The 22,712-nt window shown below is 41.4% G+C and overlaps 1 protein-coding gene across 11 annotated transcripts; it reads left to right on the top strand.

Moving 5' to 3' along the window:
* Positions 1-104: 104 nt before the first annotated feature.
* On the top strand, positions 105-22,460 carry LOC130532277 (myelin-associated glycoprotein-like). 11 transcript variants are annotated; one of them, XM_057044804.1, is made up of 13 exons: positions 105-304; positions 9,318-9,415; positions 11,667-11,766; positions 12,317-12,392; positions 13,043-13,411; positions 13,930-14,226; positions 15,238-15,495; positions 16,114-16,374; positions 18,685-18,990; positions 19,248-19,347; positions 19,918-20,014; positions 20,233-20,286; positions 20,563-22,460. In XM_057044804.1, the coding sequence occupies exons 4-13, from the start codon at positions 12,347-12,349 to the stop codon at positions 20,719-20,721; spliced, it is 1,947 nt and encodes a 648-aa protein (XP_056900784.1). In that variant the 5' UTR covers positions 105-304; positions 9,318-9,415; positions 11,667-11,766; positions 12,317-12,346; the 3' UTR covers positions 20,722-22,460. The 11 variants fall into 11 exon arrangements, with proteins under 11 accessions (XP_056900784.1, XP_056900793.1, XP_056900795.1 ...); XM_057044807.1 differs by having other exon boundaries at positions 178-304; positions 9,331-9,415; XM_057044810.1 differs by lacking the exon at positions 105-304 and adding an exon at positions 5,540-5,698 and having other exon boundaries at positions 9,331-9,415; positions 12,294-12,392.
* Positions 22,461-22,712: the final 252 nt, after the last annotated feature.

Genomic DNA, 22,712 nt, shown 5'->3' with positions numbered 1-22,712 from the left:
TACAGTTTGCCTTGACTGGGCACATAATCAGCAGTGTTAGCTTATTCTCGTTTTCTTTTTCCTATAGTTTAAAATGTAATACATTTAATAACGTGTCCATCACTTTTAACTGTGGATGTAAACTAGAGGCACCCCCACCCCCCCCTCCCCACACACTCACACACTCACACACACACCCTCCCTTCAGTGGTTCAGCATGCCACAGCTCCAGCCTGCTGACAGAGAGGAGCAGGATGGATGAGAGAAAGCAAATGGTGAAAGAGAAGAAGAGTGAGCAGCTTCTGGTCTCAGACTAGCTGACAAGGTAACAAAACCCCTAATCTGTTATTCCTTTTATTATTTTGACTTAAGATGATGTGAGTTTTAATTTCATGGCTATTTTTATAATCTGAACATGACAGCTCTTATAAAATAGCTTTAATATGCTTTATGCTATATTTATCTGTTGTGTGATAATGCTAAACAGGGAGTGTCTCGATCAAAAATTTAAAATCTGGCAAAAGGTTATAGAATAACATTTGGTGATGTATATTTAAATAGGTCATAATTTCTGACATTTTCTTTAGCTATGAGATATGGACAGTAAAGTCAAAACTGAGGTGAGTGAGAACTTCGGAAATAAAAATTTTCTCTTGTGTTTTTTTTTTATTTCCACTCAATAAAAAAAATTATTTTGTGAAGAATGAAGTGACAGAACAATTTTGTGTGCACTAGATGTCCTGTACCTGTACCTGTACCACATACATGCACACGCGCGCACACACACACACCTCTGCAGCCTGCAGTGGTATACAATATTGTAAGAACTCCCAACATTTTAATACATGATTCCATTTCAGAATATTCACGAAAGGTGCAAATTCTTGCTATTTATTTTTTTTTGCCTATTTTAAACTTTAATAATTGGTGTTTTTATGCAAATTTTATGCAATGCCTATTTAAAATGAACAGCTCATCTCTCCAGTTTAATTTAGAAGTGATGCCAAAAGGTTGCGTTTTTTGCTAAAAAAAACCCAACAAAAAAACAAAAAGCAAAACAGCTTGTCTATGAAGCTTGTCCCAAGGCCTCCTATTGGCCATAAAAGAGTGTTCCAGCCAATGAGAGGGCACGATTGGGGGTCGCTGGTGAAGTGGAGGGGACAGATACCTGTTTAGCTTTGATATTCTTTGGTTCACAAAGTCTGGACTTTGAAGGAAGCGGTTCATAATATCTTCTATGTGACAGGTAGTTCTGACAATAGTTGGAAAATTCTTTATCAGATCAGTTGCTATGGTTGAATCTATTAATGCTGGCTCACAAAGTACTGGGAAAAATCTGACTGTGAAATGTCAAGTGACAAATCTGACTTATGCTTCATCTCTACAGAGCAACCCTGCCAAACTGCTCTTATGTTGTACGTGAAAACTATTAAAGATAATCCCCATTCTGATTTTTAAACTTTAGATTTTCCTTTTATTTGGAGACTGAATGAAACATCACAGAGTCACTCCATTTCTATATATATATATATATATATAATGTGCAGGGAGGGCTTTGATTTCCATCTGAGCGCAGCACACTACTCTGCCACCTTAACCTCACCCCACTTTAAAACCTAGCATTACTTTCTTCATTATGATTGGAATTTTGTTTCATGCACCACCGTACTATATGACAGGTTCCAGAAATGGAGTGACTCTGTGATGTTTCATTCAGTCTCCAAATAAAAGGAAAATCTATGGGAATGGGGATTATCTTTAATAGTTTTCACGTACAACATAAGAGCAGTTTGGCAGGGTTGCTCTGTAGAGATGAAGCATAAGTCAGATTTGTCACTATATATATATATATTATATATATATATATGAGTTGGCCTCCAGAGTCGTGTTCCACAGCTTCATGGAGTTCTGGATGAACTCTCTTAGTGTCCTGTTGATGTTATACAGCTTTAGGGACTCCAGTATCCATGTGTGCGACATTGAGTCATAGGCTTTCTTGTAATCAATCCAGGCAGTGCACAGGTTGGTGTGCCGCATCCTACAGTCCTGGGCGATTGCCCTGTTGACCAGTAGCTGGTGCTTGGCACCTCTGGTGTTGTTCCCTATGCCTTTCTGTGCTCTGCTCATGTATTGATCCATGTGCCTGCTGATCTTAGCCGCTATGGTGCCTGATAGGAGCTTCCATGTGGTGCTGAGGCAGGTTATGGGCCGGTAGTTGGACAGTATTGTGCCCTTCTGGGGGTCTTATGATTATGAGGACTGTCCGGCCTTGGGTTAGCCACTCTGGGTGGTCCCCTGATGTTAGCAGCTGGTTCATCTGTGCTGCCAGGCGTTCAGGGAGTGCAGTCAGCTTCTTAAGCCAGTAGGCGTGGATCTTATCGGGCCCTGTTGCCGTCCAGCTCTTCATTTTGGACACTCTTGTTTGGATGTCTGCTAAGGTGATGACTACTGGGTCTTGTTCTGGCTGTGCTCAGCTTGTAGGTCTTGCAGCCATTGGGCAGTAGTGTTATGCGTTGCCTCTTTCTCCCAGATACTCTTCCAGTATTGTTCCGTCTCTGCCCTGGGGGGTCTGTTGTCATCTTGTTGCCCTGCCATTGAGGTAGCCAGGGTGTGAGCCTTTGCTTAGCAGTCTCCAGTGCCTCAGGTATGGACAGTTTGTTGTACTTCTTGGGCCTCTCTGTCCTGGGATTCACGCCTCTACTTAGCTCTGTTAGGAGGCTGACTTCTCTCCGTGTTGCCATGATTTTTGCCTCTAGCCTTCTCCTCCATGGTGCCATTTGCTCCTTATGGCTATTCATGCTCTTCATCTTATAGCCAAGCATCTGTAGGATTACCGTTGCCGCTGCATACATCAGCTGATTGGTCTCAGTGATGGTAGTGGTAGGGATGGTTGACAGTGCCGTGTTCATGTCCTCCATTACAGATTCGTCTGGTACTTTGTCTGTTAGCCTTGGCAGGGGGGTAGTTGAGTTCCCTCAGGACTTCATGATTCTCTCTCTCAGGTCAGCTGCCCTTGTCCTGATTCCGTCTGTCATTGGGGCTGTGTACCCAATCTTGATATTGGGGGGTGATAATGAAATCACCCCCACACTGACCTGGCGTCCTGTCTCCCCCTTGCCGTAGCATATTTGTACCGTGGGTGAGGCACACCGCTGCGCCTTGTCAATCTCTGTGATAGCAGCTTCCTATTGTGGATAGTCGAACACTGAGCTAAGAGCCGCTTCTTAGTCAGTGAGGATGTGGGGTTTTGAAGTGGCGTAAACCACTGACCTATCCAGTCACATGAAACATATATATATATATATATATATATATACAGTATACAGTATGTACATACACACATACAGTATATATACAGTATATATATATATATATATATATATTAAAGAAGGTTGGACCTGACTACCAGGAAACCCACTATCTGATCTGTAAACTTTATACAACAGCACATAACATGAATGATAAGACAATCAAAATCAGACAGCAACTTTCAAACCAAACATTTATTAATGTGATACTGGTGCCACTGTGTATCCCACATTAGGTCTGCCTCTGTAGATATAGATATGGAGGATTTATGTCAATGTCTAATGTGTGTGTGTATGTGTGTGTGCTTTGTTTACCATTTACTGAGAATGGGATGCTGAAACCTCCCCATGCCAATCCAGGCAGCAGGCACAGATGTACCCAATGTTTTCCTTTGTACAGAACGGACCAAAAGTCCAACCACCCTTTGGACCACCGTGAGACGTCAAAGGCCTGCCGGCTGGGCCCCACAGTAAAAGGCACCAGCAGATGATTAAGGACAGCACTCTTACAACCCTGCTGGAAACCAGGCTCTCCAGACACTAGTACATTTGAGCAAGAGTCCATACAAGCCCTAGAGCACACACCCCCTTGACCCTGGGGCCTGGTACCCTCCAGAAAAACCAAAGGACCCACAGACCACTGCCCACTGAGGCGAAGAAGGACCCATCCCTTTAATACTACTCATTAAAAAGAAGTGTCGGTGTAGTTTATTCTGCCATTACATAAAACTACACACATTTTAAAGGTTTAACAGACACATTTTGAACTCACTACAGAATTATACTGCGGGCCATTGAAGCTACTGGATGCTGGGAGGGATTCTACTGATTATATGGGCAGCTGCGTTTTGAGCCACTTGAAGCGTATGGAGGGAGCTGTGTTTGAGACCAAAGGAAAGGGCATCGCATTAATCCAGCCGAGGCTGTAATTGAGGACAGCTACAGTGTGAGGAGCGAGGGAAGGGTGGAGGAGACAAACTTAAGTATTCCTCTAGACTGACACAATAATGTTACTGATGTGGGATTAAAAAGCTAGAATGCTGTCAAAGATGACACCCGGACTCAGAGGGGAGACGGTGGAGCCGTCAATGGTTAAGAGAAACTGTTAGTGTTGGCCAATGCGGATTTCATCCCCATGAAAACCTCACTGCCACAGGGTGTGACTAGATGAATCTTGTCCAGGAGAGAGGTAGCAGAAAGAAAAAGGTTGCATGAGAGGTAGAAACGAATGAGTGAGAGCAGAGAAAAGAGGACTGTTGTGAGTAATAGACAATTATCTGTGCACATCGACTTCCCAGTGTTGTGTGGTGTCAGGCTCGGCCTGAGCTGCTCTGTCCCACAAAGCCTTGGCAGACAATGGCTTCTGTATCAGGACAAGGGGGAAGCGCTAAAATGTCTTAGGGTTTCATGACACGCTCATAGCACCACCTCTTAAAAATCCAGTCTGAAACATGTCACTTTATGCCAGCGCATATAGTACAATAGAAAGAAGCCTATAAAGCAAATCCTAATAAGTTATAATAATATTTATAAGACAATATTGTTATTGTTGTTCAGTATTTGCCTGAGCCCCTCTAATAAACAGTGCAGTAAATAACACCAACACCACTGAAGTCCAAGTGTTATTTCAGTAGACTGGTGAAGCGACATAGATTCTTGGAATTTTTAAAAATATTTTTTTGATCTATTTTGCATTTAAGTCTGTGTTTAAACCATTTCCGAGATGTCTTAAGTGTTGTAGATTCCCAATAGTTCTTATGCTTTTCTGATTCCAGCCCTGTTCATGTCCAAGATCCGTGAATATGGTGCAACCATTCAGGACCTTCAGTATAGCCTTATTTATGTCTCAGGGAGTCATTAATTTCATTTAGATCTCCTCTGCTGTGGGATTAACAGGACTAGGTTTAATTTATCCTTCTGAATGGTAAAACCTTTTTCAAATTTGCAAATAAAGTTGAAAAATATTAACAACACACTTTTGGAACTCAAAATTGTGTTTTTGGCCTCTGAATGATTGATTTATATGACCCTTTTTTTTCTTGATTTAAACAAATCAAATTTCTGTCTTAAAAAAGAAACTTAAAAAGTGTTTATGGGGAGAGCTTTACTGTAACACTGCAAAATACCAGTAGAAACGCTGTTGCACAGAAAGTCCTTGAATCCTCACCCATATTTGGCGGGGCTGTCAGGGAACAGTGTTTCTCTTTGTTTCTATCTCTGTATTTATGAATGGTTGAGCCTCAGAACAATACAGAAACACATAGCTTGATGTGGGAGGGGTGATGGTGGCAGCACCGCTGTTGGTGCGCAGGGCAGCGTTGGGGCTTGGTACAGAGTGTGCGAGAGGTCCTGCTGGCAACGGGGCTGCCGTGACATCCGAGTGTCAGAGGGCAAAACTGCTAAGGACACAGGTTAACTATCTATCTATCTATCTATCTATCTATCTATCTATCTATCTATCTTCTATCTATCTATCATCTATCATCTATCTATCTATCTATCTATCTATCTATCTATCTATCTATCTATCTATCTATCTATCTATCTATCTATCTATCTATCTATCTATCTATCTATCTATCTATCTATCTATCTATCTATCTATCTATCTATCTATCATGTTAGCTTGTTTTTGTTATTTGTTTGTATGGACATGCAACATAATAAGTGCCAGAGCTTTCATTTATCTAGAAAAGTGAGGACATTTTTGTGCATTTTCTAATGACTATTTGAGGGTTGATAATTGACCTTAAGTTATGGGTAGGATTTTAGTAAGGGGGGGGCTTAGGGATTTAGCTGTGATAGGTTAGGACCAGGCCTTGGGAGTGCATTATGTTGCTAAGAGTCCCTGGAATGACAGAAGTATGACCAGGTTGGGTCCTGGATTGCTAAAAGCCCAGCTTTCTGTCATTTTCATTCTTTGAGCTCTAAAAAGGGGCTCTGATGAACTTTTGAAAACCCACTGGACTCCCCTTTGGAGAGTTACTATGACCTGGATACAGAACTGTCATATGTCCTTTAATTACCATGTGTATTACCACATCCAGAATTGTGATACCAGTTTGGCAGATTTAGAATTGCTGCCATTTTTAAGAAACCTTCAATGTGAGCAAACTCCTTTATATTTTAGTTTTTACTGTGGAACTGAACAGGTGACGGCTCTGTTTGTCGCACCCTTTAGCGGAAGGGTGAGCACTCTAATGAGAGAGGAGGCCTGTGGTTTGCCATCTGCCCACTGTGCTGGGATGGCCAGAGAGAACTTGTTTTCCAGGTAGAGACGCATGCGGTGGAAGTATGCTTCCAACCTGAATTCTTCCACATCTACTAGATGATTTGTGTTTAAACTAACTGCTTTATATTCATTGAAATTAAAGCTAAGGATATCTTTCCAATTTTTTCTCAAATATGATTGTTCAAAATGACTAAGAAAAGATTGTTAAAATTAATAATGGTAAAAAAAACAATCTTTGGTCCCACATTGGTAGATTTGGTTTTTATTAATAGGATGAAGACCTATGACAAATGTTTTGCTGAGAAATTGGACAACCAAAAAAGCTCATATACTGCATTTTGTCTAAAGCACAGAAAAGGAAAATCAGCAGCCCTGTTTTTTTTTTTTTTGATGATCAAAATGTCCAGCATGAAATTCTCTGCCGGTACTTGACAGAACCATGGACAGACTGTGTGACTGGACTGGCATATCTCTGATCTGTGTTTATGTTTCTCATTATGTGTGTGTGTGTGTGTGTGTGTGTGTGTGTGTGTGTGTGTGTGTGTGTGTGTGTGTGTGTGTGTGTGTGTGTGTGCGTGTGTGTGTGTGTGTGTGGGAGTGGGGAACAGTCATGATTTAGGACCATCTGCTCCTCTGGAGTATATTAGTGGGGGCCTTAGCTTGCGGTGGACTAACGCACGTCATAGGCAAACAAGGAAAGCGCAAGCTGTGAGTGGGCCTGTTCTGGGAAAAAAATGGGAAAAAAATCTCCAATTTGTCCTTTGGACAATGGGCAGTGTTCTGCAAACAGGACTTTCATTCTTCTGGTGAAATACAGTGATGTTTTAGTACAGATCATATTCGCTCTGAAATGTTGTGTTGGAGATATGTGGATAAAAAGGTGTTGTGGCCTGATTGAGCAATAGTGAATGTTCAGGGGGTCCTGTGATCCCTGAGAGGAGGTATGGCTCGCTAGGGATGCTGTGCTTTGGTTTCCTACCATGATTCACTGAGATTCACCGCAACACAGAAGCATTAAAGATCTTGATGGAGGCAAATGTGCAGAGTTCCTTGTTGAGGACAACTCTTCAAACTTTAGGTGAGGTATATGTTGTGACTTTGTTTGTTGTAGTTCTTCAGCCGTACTTAACGATGGTGCAGATATTTGATCCTTTCCAGTCATTTGACCCAATACTTACAACACAACAATTCGATCTTTCATGCTAAACATACCTTCTACATATGCAGGAACTACAACAGGGCCACAGAGAAGGCTGAGCTTACATCAGAGGAAGGTCACATATTTCCACAACCCACACTAACTAGTGTGCTGGCATATCTGTGGCCTGTATGTGTGCGTGTGCACGCAGAGTCACCACAATAATTCCTCTGGAAACTGCTTGATTTCTTTACATCATCACTGCAACGTTCTCTTCTTCAGCTCCTCTGCAGACTGTTTGAAAAGGGATTCCCATGAGGTTATCCATAGCTCGCTTGATGCCATCACTTGGCTGGTGGCCAAACAGCTTCTGTACACAGTGACTCACCCTTCATGGAACAATGTGCACTGAAAAAAAGGAAAAGTTGCCCTTTTTCTTATTCTCACATGTGAATTCTACTGCTTATTAATACTGTTAGCATCTATAAACATTCCTTCATCTGAGGCCGTTTTTATGCTCCTTTCATTTTGAAGTATTTGAGCAGATACAGGTAAGACTAATAGTACAATCTATTTCCTATTTTAGACAAAAAAAAACATTCCAATCACTACCACCAGAGGAACTACTACACAATTCCTAGAACTATTTTTCTTATCTGCTTACACTTTGGCATGTAAAAATATTAATTTGCACTAGACACTGCCTGTTCAAAAAGGAAATATTGACTGGAAATACTAGTGCCTGCTATTTCTAAAATTCAAAAAGGGAACAATTCATTTTCACAAAGGAATAGCAGAAGAAGCAGACAAAAATGTCCAGAATGTTGCACAATTATGCCACACTGCATCTATTATATTAAAAAACAAACAAGTTCTGAAGTCGAAAAGAGCTAAATACTTATCTTAAATAATCTCTCTGATGTTTGCTATATTATAGTTTCTACTTAGGAAACCATCATAAATGCATAAACTAGTTCTCAGCTCATCTCCAAAAGACTAAAATTCCAAAAAACAATGTTCCCATAATTACTTTATAATTGATTATTTATGTTATTCAGGCAACCATACAGGAGGTGCAACATGTTCTGATGATAACATACAATCTAATAGTACCCCCACCTCTCTCTGCTCCTTTAAATAGGAGAGCAAAATTAAATATAGACAGCATTTAATGCAGACTTACGGACATAGTTCATTTCTATTAATCACATCCTTTTAAAACATGATATCTACTTTTATTTAAGTGCAGGTTTTGCATAAGTTTTACAATGCCAACCTACTTAACATCGCTATAGTACTATTAACTAGTATATAGCCCCTGTTCTCTGTGTTTTGAGCTAACAATCTTACACAATTGGGCTCAGCATTCTTTCCACATTATCATTGGCCATATCTATTGTGTCTCGCTGGAGTATCATGAAAAGTTTCTCCTTAGTCGTCATATGTGGCTGTGATCTGAATTCAGTTTGATCATAACGTCAAGACAACTGGAGGAACCGGTGGAGCGGGAGAAAAGAAATTTGAGTGGGCCAAAATCGGCTGCAGAAATGCCTGTATGCATATTTCTAAACTGCCCACGGCACATGTAAACCAGCGCTCATACAGACTCCCTATCTTTCCTTGCCCTCATCTCCTTACTTATCTATATCTAAATTTTCAGTTGTTTCCCACAGGCGTGGATTCAGAGCGAGGCGATTATCTGAAGGAGTGAAACAACAAGAAGCCTGATCAGGAGCCTGGTGCTGAGGCTGGTATGAGGCAAGTGTTGTGTGCATCTCCTAAAGTGTGCTCATGTATGCAATGTTGTGCACTGTGTCAGCCGTTTGTCTGAGCCATCAATGAGGCCATTGTGGTGGCTGCTCTCTGAAGCCTCCTGCATGTACACGCTCACCCAGCTCTTGGCCTTTTGTTGCAGTACAGATGGTGTAGCTTGACGCAATATTGGAGTTAGTTAGGACTGTCACAGCCAACAGGGAGGTATTATGGGCCAAGATGTCTTCAAAGGTCTGGAATGATTCTTTTTAGATTTCCTTTTTTTTAATGTTCTGAAACAATTTCAAATATGCTGAGCTGATCTACCTATATATTGTATTTTGGGATGTCCTCTTGGTTTCCCCCCCTCTATTCCTACATGATTTCACAGGTGCAACATTTTCTCTGTATGGAGTGTGATATTTTTAGTGTTTTTATTTTTTCTGAAAAGGATCTGGATCACTATATTATTTTTAACATTGCAGACCTTACAAAGGTCTAAAGATGGAACAACGCTATCTCTATACTCACACATACAGAGAGAGACAGAGGACACACATTAATAAAAATGTAATGATTTTTTTCCTCCCAATGGCTTTGAGCTACACATAGCTTGAAAAGCACATAAATATTAAAGGGAAAAAATGGCATTAATGTAAATACAGTAAAAAAAAAAATTACTTCAGTGACTTTATTGCATTGAGGATGCAGCATTTGCTTTGAGGTGGTTGATGGAGAATATGGAGAAGCTCAGAGGAAGCTACAGTCACCCTTTATAAAACTCAAGAAAGCCGAGGTAACAAGGGGGAACTTCGGGTTTACGTGAGGATATCTGGAGTGGCAGAGAGGTGAGGCAGGAGGTGGAGCATAGAATCAGTTTGCAGCTGACACTGTCATCTGTGGTGAGAGCGGGGAACAGGTGGACGAAAGTTTGCATAGAATCAGTTTTGGATGAAAATGTAGAGAGGTAGAAGTATTTCATGGAAAGGAAGGAAATGAAGGTTAGCAAAGCAGTTAGCAAGATATAATGTGTACGTGTACGAGAGGCCCCTGTATAGAGCTGAGCTGACAGGGAGCAGAGACAGAGGAGGTGGTGGCTTTTAAATATGCCACAGTCCACAGGCTGGAGCGATGGAGGGTGTGAGTAGATAAATTGGTAAATAGGAAGGTTCTAGCATACTGGAAGTGATAGGGAAGATGATGTAATGGAATAAAAGTAAGACAAGATGGTGAGTCCAGTGTGGTTTGGAGACAGTGGAGGTCAGAATGGAGCAAGCCAAAATAGGAGATTTAGAGATGGAGTGAAAGAGGACATGAAGTTAGTGAGCACCTGAAAAGAGGATGTGGTGGAGAGAGTTGGTTTCAGTGTGACACCATTCAGAGGAACAGCTGAAAGCAGAAGTTCAAATTGAGCTGAAATTCATCAAAGTTCAGCTACAAACATAGAAGCTGTAGTTTTAAATTATTTTTGCTGTTGTGGGGCTACATGATGAGCTGCCCAATAAATTCAACAGCCTCCTGCAAATGTTTACTTGTCCTCAACAAGACTAATATTAGTCATGGAATCTCTGGGGGATGTTGGGATGTATTAATCATGATACATCCAAGCACCCAAGCTCTAAAGCACAATCCGCCGGCCATCTGCACAGGCAGGCTGCTTCAACATGAAGCTAAATTCTCTCCTTCTACTGGTGCATCTATTAACACTGTATTCACCACACATGTATCATCATGTTAACAGTTATAGATTTCATTTAGGTTGTGATTACATTTTCAACAAAAAGGAAAAACACTGCTCTTGTTTTGGTGCGTTTCAAAAACGTACCCTCCGTTACATACTGTATAATAACCCCCGAGGTCTAACCTATGCACGTATGTGCATTTTCATTTTTCTTTAGTGGAGAGGGAGCAACACTGGTCATATGACCACAAAGTGGCAGCAGAAGAATCCTCAAATAAATGCAGGAGGGTTGAGGAAGTTCAAGAAGGGAAAGCAAAATTTCATGTTCTTACTGACACCTCGGGGTCATAGCATACAAAAGAGATCCTTTACATTTATACTACCTTTATTGGATAAAAGCTGAGTAGGAAATGCTGTGAAACCAAATAATCGACACTCTGAATTAAAGCCTATATTCATTTCTTGTTAAACACAAATTATATGGTGTTGACTGTTCAACTAATGGTGGTTGGTATGGGGAGGCAGCATGCTACCAACTAGCGGAGCTGATTTCACTGTTTTTTCATTTCATTTAAGGAGACGATAACTGTTAAGGTTTCTGGGTGTGAGACTGTCCCGTGGAGCTGCTGAGAAGCTGCCTCATTGAGCTTCAGTCTGTGCCTGTCCGTGTTTCTAGGTAAACCTCTATATAAAACATTACACATATTAACAGCATTTTGATGACCACTGTGTAAAATTCTATTATTTCAAATGTATGAACATGATTCCCAGTTGAGATTTAAGTAGAACGTTAGTTTGTTATTGTAAAAGTGTATTGTAAAACTCGAATATTTCCCATGACGGGAAAAGGATGGATAACTTACTCATTCTTGGATGCAGTTGCTTTTTCACCTTTATAAATATGAAGCCAAATTATTTTATCTGTGAAAATGTGGAATTTCTGACAGAAAATAACATCAACACATTGGAATCTCTGCACTGCATTTTCTTTGTGATGTGTTCACAGAAAAAAATGCTAAATCATGAAGATTAACCAAGGTTCTCATACGTTTTTGTGCTCAGCTCATGAGCGAATCACTAAGTGCTTTTGATCCTGTGCATGATTCGTATGTGCTAATGCAGAGCGTGAGTCATGCTGGAACACCGATGGAAACAAGACATTTCAAACTTGTTGCTCTCCTGATGACGCATGTGCTTTAACAGACAGAACGCGTTGTGTGTTCCAGAGGTCTATGGTCCAACCTTAGGTGGAAACCATGTGGTGTTTGAAGCTCGTTTTTCCACTGCTGCTAATCATCAATGGTAATTAATTCCTGTACTTCGTGTGTCATGTATTCATCAATAAAATGAAAATAATCAAATATTACTATATCTGCTGCATATGGGAGCTGCAATAACTTCTAACTTACGCCTCAACATTTGTGTAACAAGGTCTCATTTTGACAGATGAAAACCCAAAAGTGTTATAATAAAGTTGTAACTTTAATATCTGTGAAATTGCTTTAATAATAAGAAAAGGAAAACAATTATACAAGTGTCTATAGCAATCAATAGTATAGACTGTCAGGGGGCTTGTATTAGATGGTAATAGATTAGAAATGTATTAAAATTGCATGCTATGTAATGTGTGCCATCTTTTTCAAAACTTTTAGATTAGAGCACGCTGCGTTGGCATTTTATGCATCATTGTTTACGTAACGGGACCTATGTTTCATTGATGTCCTCTCTGTGTGTTAGCATCCATCACAGCCACCAGAACTGTGCCAAAATAGGCCCATCTGTGCAAACGTTTTCAGGAATTACAATAATTTTTTGGCTCGCAAACAAGAGGCTCTTCACGCCCTACATCCAATAAGATTTGTATTTGTTAAATATAAGACAATGTTAAGGTGAATGTATGCCTACATCAACTGTTTGTCTATAATCACATTCTGCTTCTTATCTTTATTTAGAAGTCAATTGCCAGTGGAATGTTTGGTTACCCCGAGAAATCTCTGCCATGACAAACTCCTGTGTGGTCATCCCGTGCACTTTCATTTATCCATCTGGTATCAGGCCCTACCGTGGCGTTCATGGCATCTGGTACTTTGGACAGCCCTACCCCCAACTTTTCCCTCCTGTCGTCTTCAAGACACGCACGGACGTCGTGCATGAGAGCTACAAGGGCCGCACAGAGCTGTTGGGTGACCTGCAGCAGAGGAACTGCACCCTGCTCATCAACAACATCGGGGCAGAGCACTCAGGGAAATACTATTTTCGTGCTGACCTCGGCGGAGCGAACATGTACACCTTCCCTGACTATTCTGAGCTGAAGGTTCTGGGTAAATCCCTCATCACTATGCATTAAACTTTAAACCTGCATTACAACAGCTGCAATGATCTTTAGAATAACCTTGAAACATCAGATATGTATACTATTATGAGATCTAAATCTGACCTATATCTATAAATCTTTCTATTTGCTAAGTGACTTGCAATGTTTTATTTAGAAGATACAGTAGCTTCAGGCAGACGCTTTCTAGCTTTTTCCCAGTGTTAGTGCTGTATTTGCTAACAACAACAACAATGATAATAATAATAATAATAACAATGATAATAATAATAATAATAATAATGATAATAATAATAATATAATAATATAATAATAATAACAGCTGTCATGTTATTATGGGGGACTAGCCCCAGCTGCCTTAAAGAAGCTGAATGAGCCACTCCATACAAAATAATTATAATGATAAATCATTTTATTGTAATTTTCTGTTTATTACTGAGCTGGGGGATCAAGGTAAAATAATATAGTCAATAAAACTCTATTTTTCTGTTCTGTTCTGTTCACCAGATCAGCCCAACATTGACGTCCCCGAGGATATCGTCAGTGACAATGAGCTGGAGTTGATGTGCTCCGCTCCAGACAACTGTCCCAGCATGACCCCACAGGTCCAGTGGATGTACACTGACTACCTGCCTGACCCAGAGTTCAGCTCTGAATACTTGGCCAATGACAACTCTGCGGTACTCTCCAGTACCCTCAGATTCACACCCAGACCCATGCACAATGGGCAGCTTTTGGGTTGCAGGGTCTATTATCCCAACACAACTCTGGTGTATGAGCGGCTCATCTCACTTGACATCAAGTGTAAGTTCATTAAAACTTACAGTAAGCTTTAGTTCATTATGATCAAGCTTTTTCGTACTTTTTTCACTCAGCTTATGCTTTAGTCTCATTGGATGTTTTCTTATTTTTCTTGACTGGGGAGGGTGCTGGAGCCTAAATCCAGCTACGTATGGGTGGAGGCTCATCGCAGGGCCCTAAGTGAACTGGAACCCTCTGGTTCTCAGCCTAGCCCCAAGTCCCCTTAATAAAGGGGACTCGTTGTTTCTTCCAATAGATGTTGAAGCTAATTTATTTATTTTTTTAGAGAGGAACGCACAAACTGAAGCAACACTACACTCCAAAACCTTTTTTCCCCAATGTATTATTAATGAAATTAAAATGAGGGACTCTCTGCAACAACAGCATGTGATTGACTTTGTGGTCTGTTCAGCATAAAGTCTTGTTTTCTAGTTCTTTTCATATTGGTCCCAAAAATAAATAAATCATGAATGCTTTAATTTAGCCAAAAAGGGCAATAGAAATCTGGTATTGTTCACTTTTTAAAAACAATTGCAAGTGGAAGTTTATCTTACCTGCATGCCTAAGCAATAATCAGTAATTGAAATAATTCAATCTTATTGGAAACAGGACACAAAAATTGAAAGGCCCTGCATTTAAGTTAGACTGAACCATGCTGGTGTCTAGTACGGTCAAAAGCCAGTGATGGCTAGCACGGTTAAAATGCTAAGTAGCCATCACTTCTAATAGAAAAATCGTTTCCTCTAAATGTGTTTTTGAAGATTTTCCTGACCGGGTCGAGGGTTTAAGGACAGAGGATGTCAGAACTGTGCAGATTGTAAATCTCTCTGAGGCAAATTATGTGATTTCTGGGCTTGAAATCAATTTGATTTGATTTAATTGGATTGGATCTACATGTACATATCCAGTCCTGTAGTTTAAAAAGCAGAATGCAGCTATGGCTGATTATGGATTTAATAGTATAATTAAACACGCATCACACAAGGGATGTTACATATTACACCTTTTTTCCAGATGCTCCTCGCTCTGTGTGGGTGAACGTGTCCTCAGAGGTGATGGAGGGCAGTTCTGTGATGCTCCACTGTGAGGTGGACAGTAACCCTCCACCAAGGATCTCTTGGTTGTTTGGTGAAAATGAGCTTCTGTGGGATACAGCATCCAACCTTTCTCTCTCCCTGGATGATGTGACACCTACCAAGGAGGGAATCTATACTTGCGTCGGAGACAATGGCTACGGCATTATGAACACCTCCATGTATCTGGCGGTCAAGTGTAAGTCACAGTCCAATTTTAAAACAACTTTACATATCTGATATCAGATAGTACTATTACATTTAAGAGTTTACATTGATTTTAAAAATCTTTTCTCAGAGTGTCCTGATAACTTCTTAGATACCCTAGATACCTTACTGGAATCTTCCGTTTAGCTGTTCAGACATATGCTCAGCATTTTCAAAATAAAAAATAGAACAATAAATAATGTTGTCTTTTTGGTATTTACAAGAAAGCTTCTTTTCTAGCTCTAAATCTATAGGATTCGCCATCATATTGCACTGCTGAACTTTACAGCAATGAAAAGTAACAGTCCGGTATTGTCTAGAGTTGTCACTTGTTGCTGTTGAACATATAGGAAAGCATGACAAGACAATAAATATCATGTAACAGTTTAATTCTTAAAGCCCAAATTATTCCCATTATGTCTGTAAAGAATAAACAAAACAAGAGCTTATGTATTAAGAAATTCTACAAAAGCTATTTACGACTCAAGGTAGCATTTTTTGAGATTCTGGCCTTTTATTTCTAGTGTGTTCCTGCTGTTTAAGCTTATTTGAACAGCTAACACTGCACACATATTCAATATGATGAAACAGCAAAGAAATTGTGTTGCAGACCCACCACGTGAACCTGTGGTAAATGAATCTATGATTGTCCAAGAGGGAACCACACTAGCGTTGCACTGCAGTACCCAGGGAAGCCCGGCACCCACCCTCACCTGGCTAAAGGACGGGGAGCTAGTGGGCACCATCACTGCTGATGAGCTGTCAGTGCTGGAGATTGTGGAGATCACACCACAGGGAGATGGACAGTACCGCTGCCTGGCGGAGAACGAGCATGGAAGAGCCAGCAGTTCCTTTAACATCACTGTTGAATGTGAGTGGTTCACTGTCTAAAACCGTTAATGTATATGATAGAGGACCCGAATCTGAAGGCGGCACTGCCCAGGAGGGCGAGGGAGATATATATATATATATATATAGATATACATATCTATATCTATATATCTATATCGATAGATAGATAGATAGATAGATAGATAGATAGATAGATAGATAGATAGATAGATAGATAGATAGATTGATTGATTGATTGATTGATTGATTGATTGATTGATTGATTGATTGATTGATTGAATTGAATTGAATCAGATTTATTGCCATTGTTCATGTAATACACAGTATTACACAAGCTAGGAATTTGTCTTGGTGTGACGCTGCGACATTCAACATAAAAAAGACAACACTAGAATAAGATAAATAAAATAAAATAAGACATATATACAGTATATACATAAATAGTAAGAAATAGTGCAGGTCAATGCAGGAGTAATGTGATGTATTGTTCGTGAGTCCGACTGGCTGCTGTACATGGTGCTTAAGTGATAAGTCACTTGGTGTTCAGCAGCCTGATGGCAGAGGGGAAGAAGCTGTTCATGTAGCGGGAGGTTTTGGTCCGAATGGACCGTAGTCTCCTGCCTGAGGGGAGGGGGGAAAACAGTCCGTGACCAGGGTGGGAAGGGTCGGCCGTGATCCGACCTGCACGCCTCCGGGTCCTGGAGATATACAGGTCCTGGATGGATGGAAGCCTGCAGCCGATCACTTTCTTGGCAGCGCGCACAACGCGCTGCAGCCTTAGTCTGTCCCTGGCGGTGGCACCACCATACCACACAGTGATGGAGGAGGTGAGGATGGAGGAGGTGATGGCCGTATAAAACTGCGCCAACATCCTGGGAGGCAGTTTGAGCTTCCTCAGCTGCTGTAGGAAGAACATCCTTTGCTGGGCCTTCTTGATGAGGGAGCTGATGGTTGGCTCCCACTTAAGGTCCCGGGTGATGGTGGCGCCCAGGAAGCGGAAGGAGTCCGCGATGGTGATGGGGGAGTCCATGAGGGCAAGGGGGGGCAAAGGGGCTCAGGATCAGGCACTCTAAGGACTTCATGACTACAGAGGTGAGCGCCACAGGTCTGTAGTCGTTAAGCCCAGTGATCCGTGGCTTCTTGGGGACAGGGACGATGGTTGAGGTTTTGAGGCAGGCTGGCACCTGGCACGACTCCAGGGAGGAGTTGAAGATGTCTGTGAAGACAGGAGTCAGCTCCTCTGCGCAGTGCCTCAGGGTGGAAGGAGACACGCCGTCCGGGCCAGGGGCCTTGCGCGGGTTCAACCTGGCGAACTGCCTTCGCACATCCTGTTCACTGATGGTGAATGGAGGGGGGGAGGAGGGGGGAACTGGTGGTAAGTGATGGGGGGGGACTGATGGTGAGTGATGGTGAGTGGAGGGGGGGAGGAGGAGGGAACTGCCTTTGATGGAGTGAGGTCCATGGGGGCAGTGACACTGGGGGGAGGGGAGGTGTTGGGCATGGCTGACGAGGTGTCAAAGCGGGCATAGTGGAGGGACAGGCTCTGACAAAGGGCTTTGTCGTCCTGACCCTTTGAAGCCTGAGGCCTGTAGTCGGTGATCTGCCTCAGGCCTCTCCACACAGAAGCAGAGTCGTTAGCAGTAAACTGCTGCTGAAGTTTCTCCGAATACACAGATTTAGCTCTCCTCAGTTCCTTGCTAAACCGGTATTTGGCCTCTCTGTATCAGTCTCTGTCTCCACTTTTCAGCGCTGCTTCCTTTTCTTTCCTGATCTGTCTGAGTTTCGGTGTGAACCAGGGCTTGTCATTGGAATAACTCACCCTAGTGCGCGTTGGTAGAATGCGCTCCTCACAAAAATGGATATATGAGGTCACAGTGTCCGTGTACTCATCCAGATCATGTGTGGCCCCTTTAAACATGTCCCAGTCAGTTGTATCCAAGCACGTGCGCAGCTCCTCCACAGCCTCACTGGTCCATCTCTTCGTGGTGCTCACGGATGGCTTTGTTAGTTTAAGTTTCTGTCTGTATGTGGGGATCAGGTGGCGAGATGTAAACAGAGGCCAGAATGAATGAAGTGAACTCACGCGGAGAATAGAAGGGTCTGCAGTTGATGAAGAGGTATTCCAAAGCAGATAGATAGATAGATATAAACATATATATAAACACACACACATACACACACATATATCCATCCATCCATCCATCCATCCACACACACACACACACACACACACACACACACACACACACACACACACAACACACACACACACATATATATATAATGCCTTCAATGAGAGAGTGTTTTTTTTCTGTGCTTAAAAAAACAGATGCACCTGTCTTTCTGGATGAGTCAAAGTGTACCGTGGTGAGGGAAGGGGTCCAGTGTGTCTGTATGGCCTCAGGAAACCCAGAGCCGACCATAGAGTTCTACCTGCCTGACCTGAACATTACTGTCAATGAAACTGACGGCCAGTACAACTTCTTCTCACACACTGACGGCCACACCACCACTGGTATGATCAAGCTGCGAGAGAAAGGCGAGCGGGCAGACAATGGTCCTGCTGTCAATGTCCACTGCAGCGTCTTCAACATGTATGGAAGGAAGAGTGTTCAACTGGAGCTGCAGCAGGAGAGTGAGTCATCACAGATGCATAGTACACAAGATATAGAATAGTTTATTTGAACCATGCTTTTATTCAGCCAGATGTTGATATAGGTGGGATCTTGGACAACTTTTTAGCACCATTTGACAGTCTTTTTTGTTTGTTTGTTTTCCTAATCTATTATAAATGATTTTGAACATCTTTGACATCGGTCTATATTTGTTTGGGACATTGTTTGTCTGTTTGTCTGTCCGTCTGTTACTGAATTGGTGCGTTTTTGATTTCAGAAAAGTATATGATGGCGGTTATAGTGGGCACCATTGGGGGAGTGGCCGTCATAGCCTTCATCATTGCAGCTGTAAGATACGTTGGTCACAACAACAAAAAGTGAGTATCGATGTCAAACTAACAGAGAGGCCAATGCAAGGCAGATTTCGTCATTATCCCCGCTGTGCCTTTTTTTTTAAAATCCAAGGAAACACTTAAGCCTTGTCATCCATTCTAAAACAAAAAGCAGGATTAATATGGATGCTTGTTTCTGTAGCAGTTTTATTAAAAATGCAATTCCTGGTTGACATCTCCTCCCATGTGGAGCAGAATAAAGGGCTGGACTGACCTCATAGTTTACAGGCATTTCCCTGCAGTAACCCTGCTTCTGCATCCTTGAGCTGCTACCCTAAAACACAGCCTAGTTCACGGTGACCCCTCTAACCAAGCTGATTTAGTTTATGCTCATGGCATACATAGAACTTGAAATTTGCAAGCTTTCTCTGGTGACCATCCCTGAAATAAGCATTAGGTCTGCATCTAAACCCATAAAATAACCATGTCACTCACAGTCACAGGTGTCCGCCAGCATTACCTCATAGAGTTTTAAAATGGATGCCCAGGCTTGGCATGTCATCCTGCCTTAGTGGCAGTCAAGGCAGAGTTTGATCATGTGACTCCGTCCCCCAGAGAGAATGGCAACCCTAGGCAGGATGTGGTCCTGGAGAACCCAGCTTTGTACTACAGCGCAGTCAAGAAGGACAAACAAAATCTCAGGAAGAAAGTGGTGAGACATGCTGATGTCACCATTCCCAGGTTTCCTTTTTTTTTTTTTGATGTTGTTGTAAACTACCTCCACTCATTTCGAAATGAGGTCACAGAAGCAATCTGTCCCACTACAGGTCCAATAGTCATAACCATGACCTTTCCAAACACTGTTTTCTCTTGCTTTCATTGCTTCTCTGCATTTTCTGTCTGTTTTTCTCTCCTCTAACTCTTGCACAGCTTAAGACAGAGCTGTTGGGTTCAAAGTTTAACTCCATTCTAGAGGAGACCACGGTAAGGTTCCTAAATAAACACCAGTAAAAAAAAAAGAAAGATAGATGCATCTTCTTGCGCCACAACTTTTGTGTCCGGAAATCTTTGTTTCTGAAACTGCCTTTTGCATGGCCGCTTTATTACTAGAACAAACTAACAGAAAACATCTCAATCTTCTCATCAGTCATCGACCAGTAACCCCTAACATATCTGGTACTGCATCCTTATAATTTGTGAAACACAAACTCACTTGAGGATCATGCCTCTGATTTTGTGTCCTGGTTCCTCTGTTTGCAGGGAGAAGACGGGGATTATCAAGCTGTGGGCTCTATGGCAGGAATGGAGAGGCAGGAGTTGAATTATGCTTCACTTGAATTTATCGGGGGAAGGTCCAAGAAAGGGGCCTCAGGGAAGAAGGAAGATGGCAGCAACTATAGGGAAATCAAAGCCAAATGAATCGCTATCCTTCCCTGATCCCTCGACTACACGAGATGCAGTGGCCGCACATCTCCTGCCACATCCATGTAGTGATAACCTGTCATGTTCTGCTGGATTTCACTCTGCAAACGCCATCGCCTCAGATTTATCACCTATGATGTACCGCTCAATGTCTACTCTGCCAGTACTCGATACTGTCTCTGCTCCCACAGAATGCCCCCTCACAAGATTTCCAACATTTGGAAAAATTCTTACTTTTTTGGGTCAGCAAGATCTACTTGACAATGTAAAAGAAAATTCAGGATCAATTCTTACCACACGAGGACGGTATCATTTGAGTTTTAATTACACCCCACAATGATAACGGCAGCAGAGATACAAATGTATCTCAGCATCTTAAATCCACAGGATTGTCTGTGATGTCTCCCTCTGGAGCCTGCTTCGGTCAAAGGTTAAAAGTGCATGGTCACATGTGCTTTTCTGTGAGTAACTGTCAAATGTGTTCCAGAATGTCCTGCTCCATGGCTGATGCAGAATCTACCCTAATCTTCTACAGCAAGTCCCAGAACTGATCATTACTCCTCTCTTATTTATTTAAAAAGTGAAAAATGTGAGTGGTTTGTGTCAGATTGCGCTGAGATCACACAAGAGTCTATGGGAAATGTGTGCGTCGTTTCACCTGAGAAGCAGTTAGATGTTTGAATGACGAAAAGTGATGCTGACCAGTCCAGTTGGTTGTGATATGTAAAGACGAGCCTGTGATATAATGTCAAAACACACTAATAGTCTGTATTATATCAATACAATCTTAATTACAATAACAATTATTGTATTAACAAATGTATTTTGATAGTGAAAGAGATGTGGTGTGTAAAGTAAACACAGTGCACACCTGTTGAGTCTGTTGATAGAAATAATCGAGTCTGGATGGACAAAGGAGTGAAATATTTGTGACTGACACTGTCTTAATATAACCAGGGTGAAGGTTTTTGAAGGCAGCTAACATGTCTCCGTTTAGCAAAATAACTTATTTGTGACCAAAGTCAAGTTATTATCCACAGCATTTCAACTAAATGCTGCTTATTTCAGAGCAATACACTGACCAGGACGATGGAATTTATTTTATATTGGGAACAATAATGCAATTTGCGAGATTCAATCTTGCAAATTAGTGAGTTGTAAAAGTTAAATGGGTAAGCTTTAAGTTGGATTTATTTTTTCTTTACATTTAGAGGTGTCCATGATTCTACTGTGTATTTTAGGCATGTTTGTCAGCCTCAGTATAAAGAAATCAAGGTTTTTTTTGGAGGAGTGTTTCAGGAAGACATTACCCAACTGTTTTGTCATGCTGGGCTGTGTAACAGAATGATGGGGAATGCCAGCATTTCAGTTAGTTCCTCTTTTGTCCCAGCATTAACAAAGCCATATGGTATGGTCAGATAGCCAAACAGCCATAAAAGGTTTATTAATTGGTTTCCCTCTTTTTCAATGTGTCCTTTTCACTTTAATTCACTTTCATTCTCTATGTGGTAATAAAAGAAAATTACAATTTCTTGTATATTTTATGTTGTACATGTTTTAATAATGAATTTCATGATAAACATTCATTGTCTAACTGAGGTATGTGCATTGATTTTTTTCCTTAAAACTAACTCATGTATTGTGGTTTAGGAGGAAATGAAACCCTAAACCAGAGTCAATGCAGATGTAAACATTGGTATTTAAAGATTTTGGATTAAAACACATTTCTGTGTTGACTTTTTGGTTGACTTTTTTGAAAGATTAGCTGCTCTTCTTCAAAGCTGTGGCAGCAACTCTTTAACCCTCTAGAACTCAAAGACCATGTGCGTGTGTTGTAAAACACATGATCTGATCTGTGCAAATTGGGAAACTAATAGGTTGCTAAAATGCTGTTTGTGTTAATGTGTGAACAGTCACACATTAACACATTAAGGGACCTTAATTTTGGATATTCTTTTCTTGGTGTATTAGTGACAATTTCTTATTTA

This window comes from Takifugu flavidus, chromosome 10, assembly GCF_003711565.1.
Source record: "Takifugu flavidus isolate HTHZ2018 chromosome 10, ASM371156v2, whole genome shotgun sequence".
In the NCBI taxonomy this organism is placed as follows: Eukaryota; Metazoa; Chordata; class Actinopteri; order Tetraodontiformes; family Tetraodontidae; genus Takifugu; species Takifugu flavidus.
Note: the sequence above shows the minus strand (reverse complement) of the source record. Positions and strands in the feature narration are given on the sequence as shown.